General features: G+C 47.2%; 1 protein-coding gene across 1 annotated transcript in view; it reads right to left on the bottom strand.

The window, feature by feature from the left end:
• Positions 1-15,769, bottom strand: part of ZRANB3 (zinc finger RANBP2-type containing 3) — an 88,302-nt gene that overhangs the window by 12,330 nt on the left and 60,203 nt on the right. Inside the window, exons 9-12 of the mRNA XM_038751723.1 lie at positions 12,783-12,902; positions 10,952-11,071; positions 9,940-10,119; positions 8,890-9,042 (exon numbers count right to left, since the gene is read on the bottom strand). Coding sequence (XP_038607651.1) covers positions 8,890-9,042; positions 9,940-10,119; positions 10,952-11,071; positions 12,783-12,902 — 573 coding nt within the window. The remainder of the gene's footprint in view (positions 1-8,889; positions 9,043-9,939; positions 10,120-10,951; positions 11,072-12,782; positions 12,903-15,769) is intronic.

Below are 15,769 nucleotides of genomic sequence, written 5' to 3' on the forward strand. Positions count from 1 at the left end.
TAATTCAGGAGTACCCACCTCATAACCTCTATAGAAAGGTATCTCACAGTATTTCCTTACTGGCAATTTTCTGCCAGTTCATACTTTGACTTTCCTTTGAATGGCTAAAAAAGTACTTTTCCTTGAGTAAAGTGAACACAGTGAGTTTTACAATTTTCCAAGGTCCTGCAGGGAACATGCCTACCAACTCTTATACATATATTATTTGTTCAATTCCTACTATATGTCAAGCACTGTTCTAAGTGCTGAGATACATGTTGGACACAGTCCCTGTCCCTCATGGGGCTCATAGTGTAAGTAGGAGGGAGAACAGGAAGCCCAGTGAAGTTAAGTGCTCTCCCGAGGTCACAGAGCAAACAGTTGGCAGAGCCAGGATTAGAACCCAGGTCCTCTGATTCCCAGGCCCCTGCTCTTTCCACTAGGCCATGCTGCTTCTCAATTATAGTGTATTCTCCCAAACGCTTAGTACAGTGCTGTGCACACAGTAAGTTCTCAATAATATGACTGATCAATTGATTGCAGATTTTAAGCTCCTGGTGGGCAGCGATTGTGTCTTCCAGCTCTATTGTATTGTGTCATCCCAAGTGCACGGTACAGTGCTCTGCTCACAGTAAGCCTTCAATAAATGTCACTGACTGCTTAATTAACTAGCTGCTTTTTGGACTTTAAATGCTAGGGGACCTTTTCCCAAATGACACGAATACCACAGAGTATTCACCAGATGGAAACTCCACACTGGCTTGTCATCCTTGGTTTTCACAAATGATACATCAGACAGATACTGGTTTGGAGGACTCTGAGATGAATCAAGTTGACCAATACAAGTGGGAGAATGAAAGGTCTTGAACTACCTCTAAACAGAAATCCACTATCAAAAATTCTGGTGATCGTATGGTAGTGTTTACGATCGTTCAATACACAGGGATTTTAGCCAGGAGACATTAAAGCCATTCTGAAGCAGCACAACTTCCTATCTGGGATGCATCTTCTTCCACATACACCATTTTCAAGAACAATCATATTCTATTCCATTTTTACAAGACGGACACAGATTAAAATGAATAGCTGGCTGTATTGTGTAGCCCTGCCTGACCATTCTTTCCTTTCTTTTGCTTTCAGTGAATACACTGTGTCTTCTCAAAGGTAAGGCTAGCTACTGTGAGCCATCTCTCTGCCTGAATTTCTGACTTGCACAGTTTCTCTGAATCTCCCTGGGTCTCTGTATCTCCACATCTCCCCATGTCTCTTGTGTCTCAGCCTTTTTTCTGAATCTCCTGAGTTCCTGGGAAACAGTTTCAGTCTCTGCATTCACATGTATGTCCAGGTCTCAAACTCGGCCTTGGCATCTCCCTGAATCTGTCCCTCTACATCTCTTTCCACGTCTACTGTATTTTAATGTCCAGTTCCTCCTGTAAACTCCTTGTAGGCAGGGATCATGAGTACCGACTCTGCTATACTGTACTCTCCCAAACATTTAGTCCAGTGCTCACCACACAGCAAGCACTCAATCAATACCATTGATGAACTGATTTGTTGACAACAACCTTGGCATGATTCTTGGCTTCTCTCTTTCTTTTGACCTCCCGATTCATTCTGTCACCAAATTCTCGTAGTTCATTTTTCACACTGGAATTCACCCAGCTCCCAGAGCATATACACTTGGTTGCTTCCCCAACCGGTAGTTTCTTTTAATATCTGTCTTCTGCCTTTAATTGTAAGCTCCTTTCGGGGTGGGGACCATGTCTCCTTACTCTACTGTATACTCTCCCATTTCCCCTATCTGTAATTTACCTTTATTTTGGTCTTCCCCTCTGGACTGTAAGCTCCTTGTAGCCTGGGATCGTGGCTAACAGCTCCAATCAATCAATCAATCGTATTTATTGAGCGCTTACTGTGTGCAGAGCACTGTACTAAGCGCTTGAGAAGTACAGGCTGGCAACATACAGAGACAGTCCCTACCCAACAGTGGGCTCACAGTCTAAAAGGGGGAGACAGAGAACAAAACCAAACATACTAACAAAATAAAACAGAATAGCTCCATTGTACTGAACTTTCCCAAGAGCTCAGTATAGAGCTCTATACTCAGGAAATATGTTTTGTTTTGTTGTCTGTCTCCCCCTTCTAGACTGTGAGCCCGCTGTTGGGTAGGGACCGTCTCTATATGTTACCAACTTGTACTTCCCAAGCGCTTAGTACAGTGCTCTGCACACAGTAAGCGCTCAATAAATATGATTGAATGAATGAATGAAAAGAAATCACTCAGTCAGCAGTATGGCCTAGTGGACAGAGCACAGGCTTTGGAGGCAGAGGACTAGGTTCTAATGCTGGTTCTGCCACTTGTCTACTGTGTGACCTTTGGCAAGTCACTTCACTTCTCTGGGCCTCCATTCCTCCTCTGTAAAATGGGATTCAATCAATACCTGCTCTCCCTCTTACTCAGACTGTGTCCAACCTGATTATCTTGTATGATTATCTTGTATCTACCCTGAGGCTTAGTACAGTTCTTGGCACATCATAAATGCTTAACAAGTACCATAATTAGCCTGGCTGATTCCCAAGTGCTCAGGACAGTGTCCAGCGCAGAATTAAGCACTAGATAAATCATCAATCGTATTTATTGAGTGCTTACTATGTGCACAGCACTGTACTAAGCGCTTATTAAATAATTAAATAAATAGTAAAAATTAGATAAATATTACTGATAGATGGACAACAGATTTAGTCACGTTGCTTTTGTGAGTTCAAGATGCCAGTGATAAAAAGAAAGAATCATTTGCTTAAAGCTAAGATTCTGTGAAGTGCTGGCTAAACAAATACCAGTGGGCAAAGTCACCAAATTATTACGGGGTATCTGCAACAAGAATTTTCGCGACAGAGTTCATCTCTCCTGTTTAAAGTGCTGCTAGGCAAAAAGAATTTGCCTATTCCACCACTGGCAAAACAGAAGACATGTATTAGCCTGGGGGAAAAGCTCTTGACAACCGGGAATAATATTAATTTGCCTTGTATAAGTCCTGCTTTTGACAAAAATGCTCACCAACAGCTGCACATATGGAGTTCAGATGATAATATCCAAGAATGGAAAGTGTGAATGGGGAAGAGGGTGGGAGTGGTGGGAAAGGGGAGGGGGCGCGGTGGGGAGTGAAGATATCTGCCCTCTGAGTGTGTTGAAGGGGGGGGGGGGGGGCGGAGGAATCCAGAAAAAAAATTCTGCTGGCAAGACCTGGAATTCTGGCAAGACCTGGAATTCTGGGACAAACCAGGAGGCTGGGAAAGTCCAATGAAGGTGATGCTTTGAGATGAGGGGGGCAGTTGGAAGGCTCCTGGGTCATGAAGGGGAGGAGAGAAGAGTAATTAAAGAGTCAGAGAGAATGTTCTTGCATTTAGCTGGAGCGCCAAGTCTGCAGAGCTGAGCAAGTGCCAACTCCACAACCCGTGTATGCTTTAAGCACACAATTCGGCTATTTATAGCTGATGCTCCGACTCGCTCTGCAGCCCTCAGGGAGCTGGCGCCGTTTGAGGGAAATCTTGCTTTTGATGAACCACGTTTTTGGCCTCACAGCCAAATCCAAAGTGTTAATTTTTGCAACGATCGGTTCACATTTTTTTCTCCCCCTTTAAATACCCAGATTTTCAAAAGGCAATGTCACTTTTGAAAGACCCGCTGACCTAGCCAAAAGAGCGGCTGCATTGGGGACATTTGCTGCTCCCTGAAGCTTAGCAGCCTAGCCTTCCGCTGAGGCCCACCAGGCACACATGCCGTTTTAAAATACAATTTTAAGTCTATCTGCTGCATCATGATGAATTTCCAGATGGAAAAATTGCTGCTGTGATTCGGTTGGGAGCAAGTGGTTCACCAGATCTAGATTGGTTCAAAATCTGCAGACGGCAAAGGCATTCATTCACATGGGGGTGGTAGCGGACTGCTGACTAGCTATTTTAAGAAGGATGACATTTTCAGGGTGCAAAAAGTAGCTTAAAAAACCTGATTCCAGCCAAATGAAAGGCAGTGCATGGAATTATTCCTAGCTGCATCCATCTAACCACCACTTCGGTACGCCCCGATCCACCTGCCACGGCTGAAACCCAGGGGCACCAGGGGACACCCACCCTCCCTCTTCATATTGGCTGTAGGAGTTTGTGCCCTTCCAGAGTGACCTTCCTCCTCTGGCATGAGTCCTGGGTGTCAGTGTATTGCCTGAAGCCCAGAGCCTCTGAGGCAGCCCTCAGTTGGCCAAGAGGCTGTATCCTGAAATATGGTCTTCGAGGAAAGAGTGTAGATATCGAACCCCCCACTTTTTTTATGGTATTTGTTAAGTGCTTACTATGTGCTAGGCATTGTACTAAGTGCTGGGGTAGATATATGTTAATCAGGTTGGACACAGTCCCTGTCCCTCATGGGGCTCATGATCTTAAGCCCCCTCTTACAGATGAGGTAACTGAGGCACAGAGAAGTGAGCTGACTTACCCAAGGTCGCACAGCAGACAAGTGGTGGAGTCAGGATAAGAACCCAGGTCCTTCTGACGCGCAGGCCCGTGCTCAATCCACTAGGCCATGCTGCCCTCGATAACGTAACGAGGAAGAAAAACCTGAACGTCGACTGAGAGGTTTAAAAAGCTGGCCCAGCGTTTCTGCAGACCTCTTCGCAGGGCTTGCAAGGTCAGCCCTGGGCCGTTTGTACGCTCCACAGTTTGGGGAAGAGAACAATCTAATTCCCCTTCTGCAGATACCTCCACACGCCCCAGGCCACCCCTTCTCATCTGACCAACGGCATCGTCACCCCCGCTGCCTCCCCACACCCAAGTTTCCCATCTGCCCGGATTGTCGTTACCGAGAAGATTCAGCTTCCTGTGCTCTTCCGAGGCCTCACCTCCCGCCATAACGTACACACTTGGTCCTCCTCCTCCTCCTCCTCTCCCCAGATGCCTCACTCTCTTCCTCCTCCTCCTCCCTGCGCTCACCCAGACCCAGAACGGGTGCTGGTGTGTGTGTATGTGTGTGTGTGTCTGTCTGTCTCTCTCGCCATCATCCACCAACCTGAGAGCTTCCTGTCCATCAACCTGGCCCACTTCTCTCACAGACTCCTATGGGATGACGCCCGGTGAAGTCACAGCATCTGGGTGGGGGCAGCTGGAATTGCCAACTCTCACCAGGGACACCTTCCAAAAAGGAACCCGTGAAGGGGAAAGGGGGCATTTCTCTCTGGGATTTCATTTCACTCCTTCAGCCCCTGCAGGGGCTCAACTACAACCATTACTACAAGGGTGATCATTTAGGCCTGTGCAGGGATTCATTCATTCAATCATATGAATTGCTTGTGCTTTTTTCTGATGTCCAAATCCATCTTCCTTTTAGTCAAATGCTTCTGACCCTAAATTATTTGCCAGAGTCTGGTGTTTGGGGAAACCACTCATGTGAGAGGGCCTACCCGCCCCTCCAGCCCTCCAGTAAAGGCTGGGTGAGCGGAGGGAGAAGGAGGAGGAAGAGAGTGAGGCATTTGGGGAGAGGAGGAGGAGCAGGATCAAGTTTGTATGCTATGGCGGGAGATGAGAAGCAGCTTGGTTCAGTGGAAAGAGCACGGGCTTTGGAGTCAGAGGTCAGGAGTTCAAATCCCGGCTCCACCAACTGTCAGCTGTGTGACTTTGGGCAAGTCACAACTTCTCTGTGCCTCAGTTACCTCATCTGTAAAATGGGGATTAAGACTGAGAGCCCCCTGTGGGACAACCTGATCATCTTGTAACCTCCCCAGTGCTTAGAACAGTGCTTCGCGCTTAGTAAATGCCATTATTATTCTTATTATTATTAAAGCTGCCATTTGGGGTCCAGTGCCAGCTGGGCGGGGGTTGGGGGGGCATATTCTTGAAGCACCAGCTGCTGCTACCATAGAGGATGTGTTCAAATTTGGAGGTTAGGCGGACAGAAGGCAAGGGAAAGGTTTTGTGGCCAGGGAAAATTTGGTGCTTTCTGTCCATTTTGTGGGGGAACATTGCTGTTTTGGAAGCCCGAGAAGATGTTTCAGTAATGGAACAGCATGGAGACAGGAACAGGGTCTTAGTTTACTGAAACTGTTAGTCCTTGAAAGAAAGGAATTCTACTTCACCTGACATTTCATATCATCGCAGACAACTGCGTGGAAGGCATTGTAATTAGCACTGTAAACACAAAGTGCCATATGAATGGAGGTAAATTAGATTCATTTTAAAGTGACATTTTCTAAGCACCAAAGGAGGGTGAAGCTGAGTAAACAAATCTACAGAACAGGATGAGCCTCCAATTATACTTTTGGCTATTCAGTGATTTTCTTGACTTCACTGTTCAAAATCACTTTTTGTTTGAAGACCTGGGAATAAAAGCAATCAGATGCTTCAAATGGCATGAAATGTGTTTTATCTGAAAGGGTCAGGGACCTAATCTATTGGAACTATTTTACTCTATTTAAGCTGCTAGTCTTTGGAGTCAGTCTCTCTACCTTAGAGCAAGGTTGAAAAGTCAAAGTATTAAAAATCAAGAGAGTGTGCCCTTTAGCAATTCAATACTCACCCCGCCCCACAGTACTTATGCAGTCTTGTACTTCCTCCTGCCTTCAGGGCATCTTTACTTGGATGTCTCACCAACACTTCAATCAATCAATCAATTAATCGTATTTATCGAGCACTTACTATTTACCCCAGTGCTTAGGACAGTGCCTGGCACATAGTAAGTGCTTAACAAAGACCATAATGATTATTGCAGATCGCATCACCAGCCTCCTGGTTTTACAAGCCTGTAACCTTGGCATTTTCCTTGACTCATCTCCTTCATTCAATCCACATATTCAATCTGTCATCAAATTATTTCAGTTCTACCTTCACAATATTGCTAAAATCTGCCCTTTCTTCTCCATCCAAACTGCTATGACATTGATCCAAGCACTTCTCCTACCCTAACTTGACTACTGCAACAGCTTCCTTGCTGATCCCTTGCCTCCTGCCTCTCCCCACTCCAGTATATAATTCACTCTGCCGCCTGGATCATTTTTGTAAAAAAAAAAAACCAATCCAGTACATGTTACCTCACTTCTCAAGAACCTCCAGACTTTAAGCTTGCTGTGGGCAGGGAACGTCTCTGTTACACTGTATTCTTCCAAGTGCTTAGTACAGTGCTCTGCACACAGTAAGCACTCAATAAATACGATTGACTGACTGACTCCAGTGTTTTCCCATCCACCTCTGCAGCAAACAGAAACTCCTTATCATAGACTTAAAAGCAGTCAATCACCTTGTCCCCTGCTAGTTTACCTCACGGATTTCCTACTACAACCCAGCCCCAATGTCGTGCTTCTCTAACATCAATCTACTCACTCTTCCTCGATCTCCTCTATCTCACCGCTGACCCCTTGACGATGTCCTACCTCTGGCCTGAACTGCTCCCCTTTACTGCCCCGGCTCCCCTTCATATCTGACAGATGATCACTGTCCCAACCTTCCAAGCCTTACCAAAATCACATCTACTCCAAGAGGCCTTCCCCGACTCATTTCCCCATTCCCTCTCCCTTCTGCATCAACCTTGCACTTGGATTTGCATCCTTTATTCACCCGGCCCTCGGCCCCAGAGCACTTACGTTCACATGCGCAATTTATTTTTGTGTCTGTCTCCACCCCCTAGACTGTGAGCTTGTTGTAGGCAAGGAATGTGCCTTCCAACACTGTTATACTGTACTCTCCCAAGCATCTATTACAGTGCCCTTCATCCAGTAAGTGCTCAATAAATTGAATTGATTGATTATGCAAATATCCTTATGCTCGAGTATTTCCCCAATCTGTAATTTATTTTAATGTCTGTGGCCCCCTGTAGGCTGTAAGCTCTTTATGGGCAGAGATTGCATCTACCGACCCTGTTGTACTGTACTCTCCCAAGCTCTCAGTCAGTGCTCTGTTCTTACTGTGGTAAGTACTCAAAAAATACCATGGACTGACTGACTGACTGATTGACTGAGAGAGAAGGGGAAACTCTTAAGCGCTCCCCAACCTAGGCATGTCAGGGCAAAGGGTAAAGGCAACAGGTAAGAAGCAATCTGCACAAACGGGGCACAAGTGGTTTCATGAGGATGGGAACCGCTGACCCCATTGTCCCAGGCGGCCAGTGGAGACGGGCCTTTGCGCGGGGCCTTAAGTCCTCCCTATGCCCTGGGAGTAGCCCAATGTGTAAGGTTGACCGGGGCACTGACGGGGCTGACGGAGCCCCTGGCTGGGCAGCCCTGGACTCTCCACTAGGGAATAGCAGGAGAGTGAGACCTCAAACTCACGTCAAAAGGAAGGCAAAGTTAGTAGCTAATCAGATGTGGCCAAACAGATGGTGTTCCCTCTTTATCTGAAGTTGGAAGGGGAGGCTGAATGGATATCACGTTTAAGCTCACGGTGGGCAGGTAACACACCTACCGACTTCTGTATTCTCCCAAGTGTTTGATACAGTGCTGTGCACACGGTAAGTGCTCAATTAATGCCATTCACTCATTGACTGTTCTGTGACTTCTGGCCCCTTCCTCACTGGGGTTGTATCCAGCCAGGACCAAATACAGGGAGGGTGGACCGGAGAAGAAGCCCTGGAACGGGAGATAACGAATCCAAACTCAGATCCTGCACTTGCTATTGACTAATGGGTGATCTCACTAAATCCCAGGCCAGGCTGGGCTGCTGGGTCCCTCTCAGGGAACAGGAAGGGATGCTTTGCCTGCTTGCTACCTCGCTTGGACACTAGGAGAGGGCTAGAGTTAGAGATTCGATCCTTTCTGTAAAGGCTATCTACAAACTAACAAGTTTGTAAGGTTTTCTTCCATAGAAAGCCAGGAAGCTAAGGCTGCGGTGGAGGTGGAGCAGAACAAGGGAAAGAGATGGGTTGTACCCTCTTACCTTAGTGAATAAGGTTTCATTTTGGATCTCCTCAGGGTCTTCTCTTGGGGTCCATGCTTCGGCAAAGCTCAGGAAATCCCACTTTTCTCTATCACCCTCCGCAGCCTGCAGTCGCTCTTTCTGGCCATTCAAAGTGCTTCCAGTAATTCCTGCCTGTGGGATTAATACACATGGAAGTCTCACAGTTTTCCACTGTCCCATGAAGTGCCTCAAGTGATGATCAATTCCTGAGTCACAGGCAACAAAGCCAGCATCCATGGTGCTCCCAATCCAAAATATGATTCTCAGCAGAAATGTCCCCTTTCTGTCTCTAATTTTCTCATTTTCATTGGGTTTTCGCCTTTAAGGTAGAACCCAGCCCATTTCACTGAGTCAAAGAGTGGAAAGCACTTGGTTGGCTGGGCTCTGCCTTGTCACCACCCCAGCCAGTAGAGGCACCTGGATCTCTTACCCATGTCGTGATCTTCACAGGGGAAAAAGGGTAGATGCCTCTGAGAGTCTGGGCTGGGGCCTTGGATCCTTGGCCCTCTGCCATACGGACCTTTTTACCTGTCCTGAACCCCAACTCCTTCTACCTGAAAAATGGAGTTCACTGTCCTCTACCTTTCCCCAGAATATGCCCCTGGGCAATGACGACAGTCAAGGATGAAGAGGGCAGAGTCGGGGCTGTTGAATAGTCCATGTGGGGTCACTGTGGAAAGGGTCAGGGGTGTTGGATGATCCGTATGGGGTCACTGGGGGTGTATGTGTGCAGGGGAAGTCAGGGATAGAGAGGAGAAGAATCAGAGTGCTGCTGGATGTCCCATGCAGGGTCACTGGGCAGGGAAGAGTCAGGGATGGACAGAAGACAGTCAGGAGTGCGGGATGGCCCAACCAGCACCCAATTCCTTCCAATATCCCAGTGCCCCGGCTGGAGACAGAGCCAGGGACTGAGAGGACCGTGGGTCTGACCCAGTAATGGCCCTCCTTAGGTCAGGATGTTACGTTCTGAGGTAGGACGCTTCTCACAACAACGGCAAGTTAGTAACTTATTTTTCCTCAAAGGTGTACCTTGCGGTTCAGCATGCCCCACAGGAGAGAATCCAGCGTTCCATTGGCAATGAGGTAATGGATATTTACACAACTGCACTGCCCAATTCGGTGAGCCCGGTCTTCTGCTTGTTTGATGTGTCCTGGGTCCCAGTAGAGCTCAGCAAACACAACATGAGTGGCAGCAGTAAAAGTTAAACCCTAATAAAAGGAAACAAAAAAAAAAAAACAAAGCAAAGAGGAAGAAAGGTCTGTCTCGGCTCCAGGTGGGTTTTCTGGAGACCCAAGGACATCACTCTGCAATGCTGACGTTCCCACAGAGGAGACCAAGCTGCCCAATCCACAGCTCTGACAGGAGAGTTATAAGAGTTCTAAAAGTCCAGGCTTTCACAGGCAGCATTTTGGGTCGAATTTACAAGCCAAACAGAACTATTAAGCTTGTGATAACCCCGGTGAAAAGAAAGCCACGTTAAGTGTATTTATTTATAGTTCAAATGCCAGCTGGGAGGCTAGATTTCAGAGAAAACTGCTTGATTATCCCCAGTGAAGACTGTACTTATGGCTCCTAGAGGGAAACGTTAATAGAACACATAAGAAACTGCAGCATCGTGCCCCTGGTGACCAAGCCAAGGGCATTCTTCTCCAGAACTAGCAGAAATACATCAGTATTACCCCAATTCGTCCTCCCATCCCGAAGAACAAGGATTCTTGTAGCATTCCCTTTTGCTCAGCCTCAAAAGCCTACCCTGTTTTGTGCCCCGTCCACTCTGCTGACCCTCGCGGCCCTGGATGGAACAAACTAAGCCGCCAAAATGCAGAGGACGCCAAAACCCAGCACACGTGATCAGGCTCCAGCTGGGGATGGCGCAGAGAGGCATTCAGACCGGGGCCCGATGATCCCCGCTGATCAAAGCTAGGCCCTGGGCCTCCACCTCCTCCTCCTCCTCCTCCTTCCCTCTCCTCCGTGGTGATACCACTGACTTCCTCCTCCTCCTTCCCTCTCCTCCGTGGTGATACCATTGGCTGAACGTACCTGGCCAGCGGCCTGAATACTGAGGATGGCCACGCGGGTGTCCGGATCCTTCTGGAACTGCTGTACCAGATGCATCCTTTCTGAAGACGGAACACTTCCATCTATTCGGATGTAACGGACCTAGGGTGGACAGATGGTCGGAGAATGGCAGAATGGGGACAAACCCTTTTTGGCGGGGTGATCCCAGGGAGGATCCAAAAGTCCTAGTTTCATGATTTGAAGCAGTTCTGATGGAGTCAGGGGTCATGTGCCAGCAACGAGAAATGGGAAACCGGATGGAATAATAACAATAATAATGATAATAATAATAATGGCATTTGTTAAGCGCTTACTAAGACACAAGGTAATGAGGTTACAGTATTAATCCCCATTTTACAGATGAGGTAACTGAGGCACAGAGAAGTTAAGTGACTTGCCCAAAGTCACACAGCTGATAAGTGGCCAAACTGGGATTAGAGCCCACAACCTCTGACTCCCAAGGCCGTGCTCTTTCCACTACGCCACACTGCTTTTCAATGGCACCCAAATGGCACCTGAGCCAAGTCTGAGCTCTTCGGGGAGTCTCTCAAACCTACAATCCCCAACCAAATCTGTGGCTCGTTTTTCCAGCTGGGGGTCGGTGTCGCTGGAGGAAAGGGCTCAGTGAGGGAGCGGATGTGCCCAGCTGAAGTGGACGCACTTCACCCCCAAGGGCATTCAAAATCATAATCACTGCTTCTAGAAAAACCAGACTCATGGAAGAGGATGTTTGCTTCTAAAACAACAAAAGCTATTATTTTCTGCAAAAGTTTGAAATTTCTAGCTCTGTTTCTAAGTCCTGAATTCTTACTCTAGCTTTATAGATGCAACCTTTACTAACTTCAAAGATGAGAGAAGCAAGGAAGTAGTGTGCCCTAGTGGAAAGAGCACAGGCCTGAGAATCAAAGGAGCTGGATTCTGATCCTGGCTCTGCTACTTGTCTGCTGGGGGACCTTGGGCACATCACAATTTCTCTGTGCCTCAGTTCCCTTATCTGTAAAATGGGGATTAAGACCGTGAGCCCCATGTGGGACATGGACTGTGTCCAACCTAGTTAGCTTGTATCTTCCCCAGGACTTAGTACTGTACCTGGCACATAGTATGTGCTTAGCAAATACGATATGAGAGTGAGAGTGCGAGAGAGCACATGTGTGAGCAGGATTTGGTACCAGATCTTTAATTGATTAGAAATAAGTCTATCATATCCAGAATTCCAAAATGCATTCCCCAGGCTGCCGCTCCCCTAGTCCCTGGTTTGGTCCAGAGAACAAACTCAGGGCCAACCCTCACCTTCCACCTGCACAGAAGAGCACCCCTCCACTGGCCTGTCTGGCTGCCCGGCTGGGCACGCAGGGTGGCTGGCTGGCTACGACAGAACTAAAAGAAAGGATAACATTCCTGGGGATCCAGGCTCCTACATGATCTCCTCATTAGCAAAATTCATGAGAATCTTTTGAGGGCCCCCAATCAATCAATCAGTGGCATTTATTGAGGATTTACAGTGTGCAGAGCACTGCACTACAGGCTTGGGAAAGTATAACGCAAGAGTTGGTAGACACAATTTCCACCCACAAGGAACTTACAGGCTCCAGGAGGAGACAGATGATATTAAAATAAATTACGGATAGGGGAAATAGCAGCGATAGGGACATATATACTGTGGGGCTAGGAAGAGCACCAAAGCGCTTAAAGGGTTCAAAGCCAAGTGTATAGTCAATGCCGAGGGCAGGGCGGAAAGGGGAAATGAGGTCCTGGGGAAGGCCTCACAGAGGAGACGTGCTTTTTGGGTTTCACGTTATGCAGTGCCACCCACCTTGTTTTCTACGGCTGCTTCGGTACAGGCCTGCAGCATGCTTAGGTGGTGGGCAAAGACCAGGAACTTGAGTGACTCGTTCTGGAGCATCAACTTGATGTAGTCCTTCACCGCCCCTGCCTGGGGTAGACACAAGGAAATCATCTCCTCAGTCTCCAGAAAATGCATAAGGATGCTTTTCCCACCATCCCTGGCTCCCGACAGGCTCCCGACAGGCCAGAGGGCTGGCTGGCCACACAGCTTCTGGGAGCCCTTCCATATGAGCCTTGACCTGCTCTCATGTAGCCCTTAGTTGGGATCGGGGGGAAGACACGTGAGCAGTTCTCGAAAAACCTGCCCTTTGCCGCAAGAAGCAAAGGAACTCAGGGCTTGAAACACCTCAGCAGCGGACCACAAACATCGACCATTCACTTGAAAGATGAGCTGCTAGACAGACCAGTGAAATGAAACAAGAACTTGGATATTTTTAAAACAATAAACCAAATCACTAAGGTTTCCACACACCTAAGAGGACTCAAAATGACCCAAATCCACACTCTGATCAGAAAAGAGAATGCCAAGTATTTTGCCCTTGGATTTCAACCCTTGCCTTAAATTTTTCAAATAAAACCCTTGCGATACAAATACCTGAATTCTGTGTTCCAGTTATATTGTCATGGCAACAAGACAATACACAAGCTTTTCTCTTTCGCTAAAGGAACAAATTTCTCTTGCTATATTACTTTCACAAAGATCTGTAGATGGCTGATTCCAAAATGCTTAAGCCATACATATGGAATGTTCTTTTTAGGTAACACTCACAAGAACTTGAATTTTGTCATAATCAAATTTTTCATTTGTAGTGTCATCCCTTAAAAATTACCCATGCATGAATTTCCTTGCAGTGTAAAAGGCACGGCATAATTTGATGACGGAGACAGTTTAGGTTCTGTTGATCAAAAGTTTCACTGAAACTGCAGAAAATGCAGAGGCTCGCCAGTACTTTGTGTTTTGCTACAAGGGCTTATTTTTGTAGTGTGAGCTATTCAAGCGGACTCATTTATGTGATTAATGAAAGTTGAAAGGGTATTTAATTTACAGAGGTGCACAAATGAACAACAAAGTTACCATTTACTTACATTTGTGCTTTTGACGGCAGATGCCGGAGGTTTCCTGGAAACCTTTATCAGTCCTCAGGAATGGTACAGTGGCTCCGGGGCGGGGGGGACAGGGGAGATGACGGAAGGAGCGGATATTTAGGTCGTGGTTTCCTCGCTGAGTTCCGATTCCTCGGGACCACAGTTAATAATAATAAATAATACCGATGGAATTTGTTAAGCGCTGCCTATGTGCCAAGCACTGTTCTAAGAGCTGGGGTACATACAAGGTAATCAGGTTGTCCCTCGTGGGGCTCATAGTTTTAATCCCCATTTTACAGATGAGGTAACTGAGGCACACAGAGAAGTGAAGTGACTTGCCCAAAGCCACACAGCTGATAAGTGGCAGAGCAGGGATTAGACCCCATGACTCCCAAGCCCGGGCTCTTGCCACTAAGCCACATTGTTTCTCGTAAGTTGACCCTGGCCAGCCGCCCCAGGCCAATTTCCATAGGCATTTCCAATCTGTCCATCTTAAACACAGAGCTCTCCATCGGGACTTGGGGATAACGGTCCTGATGGTGCGGTTCAGTCAACGAGTGCGGGTGTGGCCAAAAGGCAGGCTGCACTGGTAGCCCTGCAGTGGCCACGTTGACTGCACTCAGACACACCGGTGAGCCTCGTAGGGAGGTTCAACTTTAGACCCACAAGGTCAGCAACGTGTCACTTGCGCATGTGCGTGCACACACACACATACAAAAAAAACTTCCACTCCCTGAATGATGAGGGAGGGGACTACCCATCTGTCAGCAATGTGGGAAGGCAGGGGGAGACTTGGGTCAGATGGCTTGGAGGCTCCCTCCAGCTTTGGCATTCTAATAATAATAATAATGATGGCATTTATTAAGCGCTTACTATGTGCAAAGCACTGCTCTAAGTGCTGGGGAGGTTGCAAGGTGATCAGGTTGCCCCACGGGGGGCTCACAGTCTTAATTCCCATTTTTACAGATGAGGTAACTGAGGCACAGAGAAGTTAAGTGACTTGCCCAAAGTCACACAGCTGACATTTGGTGGAGTCAGGATTTGAACCCATGACCTCGGACTCCAAAGCCCCTGCTCTTTCCACTGAGCCACGCTGCTTCTCAATCTCATTCTGTAATCTCAATCTCCAAAAGTAAGCAAGAATAATGTTCAGCCCTCACCATGTGCCAAGCACTGTGCCCAAGTACTGGGGTGGGTACAGAATAATCAGGACAGAGACACATTCCCAATCCAACATGGGGCTCACGGTCGAAGCGGGAGAGAGCACAAGTATTGAATCCCCATTTTATAGATGATTGGCCGAAAGCAAGAGAAGATGAGAAAAGTACCATTTCACAATTGTTTAGTGTGGTGTTGGGGAGAGGGCTCCTCTCTTCTCCCAAAACCCTACAAATGATTTTGATGCTCTTACCCTTCAGGCTCTAACTGAAAGGGCACCTCTAAAAACAATGCGCTGGGCCAGACAACAGATCTTTTACTTAAATACCATCCCAATGCTTCTGAAAATACTTTATTTCTTCTAAAAGAAACCGGCTTTCATAAATTCTTCTCTTCTCCAGACTTCCTAAATTGAGACCAGTGGAAGTCTCAGGATGAAATTCACCCATGAGACTAATGCTATATGTTGCTCAGCTTAATTTTCTCTCTGGAAATGCCTTAGCTTTACCCAGTTCCCTAGACTGGCTCAAAACTACCACTTTGCCTCTAAGGCAGTGTGTGGCAGTAGTAGTAATGATTATAACTGTGGTATAATTGTGGTAAGCGCTTACTATATGCCAAGCACTGGGGTAGATACAAGATAATTAGGTCAGAAAGAGTCCCCGTCCCACACGGGACTCATGGTCTTAGTCCCCATTTTCCAGATGCGGT

This window comes from Tachyglossus aculeatus, chromosome 9, assembly GCF_015852505.1.
Source record: "Tachyglossus aculeatus isolate mTacAcu1 chromosome 9, mTacAcu1.pri, whole genome shotgun sequence".
Taxonomy (NCBI): Eukaryota; Metazoa; Chordata; class Mammalia; order Monotremata; family Tachyglossidae; genus Tachyglossus; species Tachyglossus aculeatus.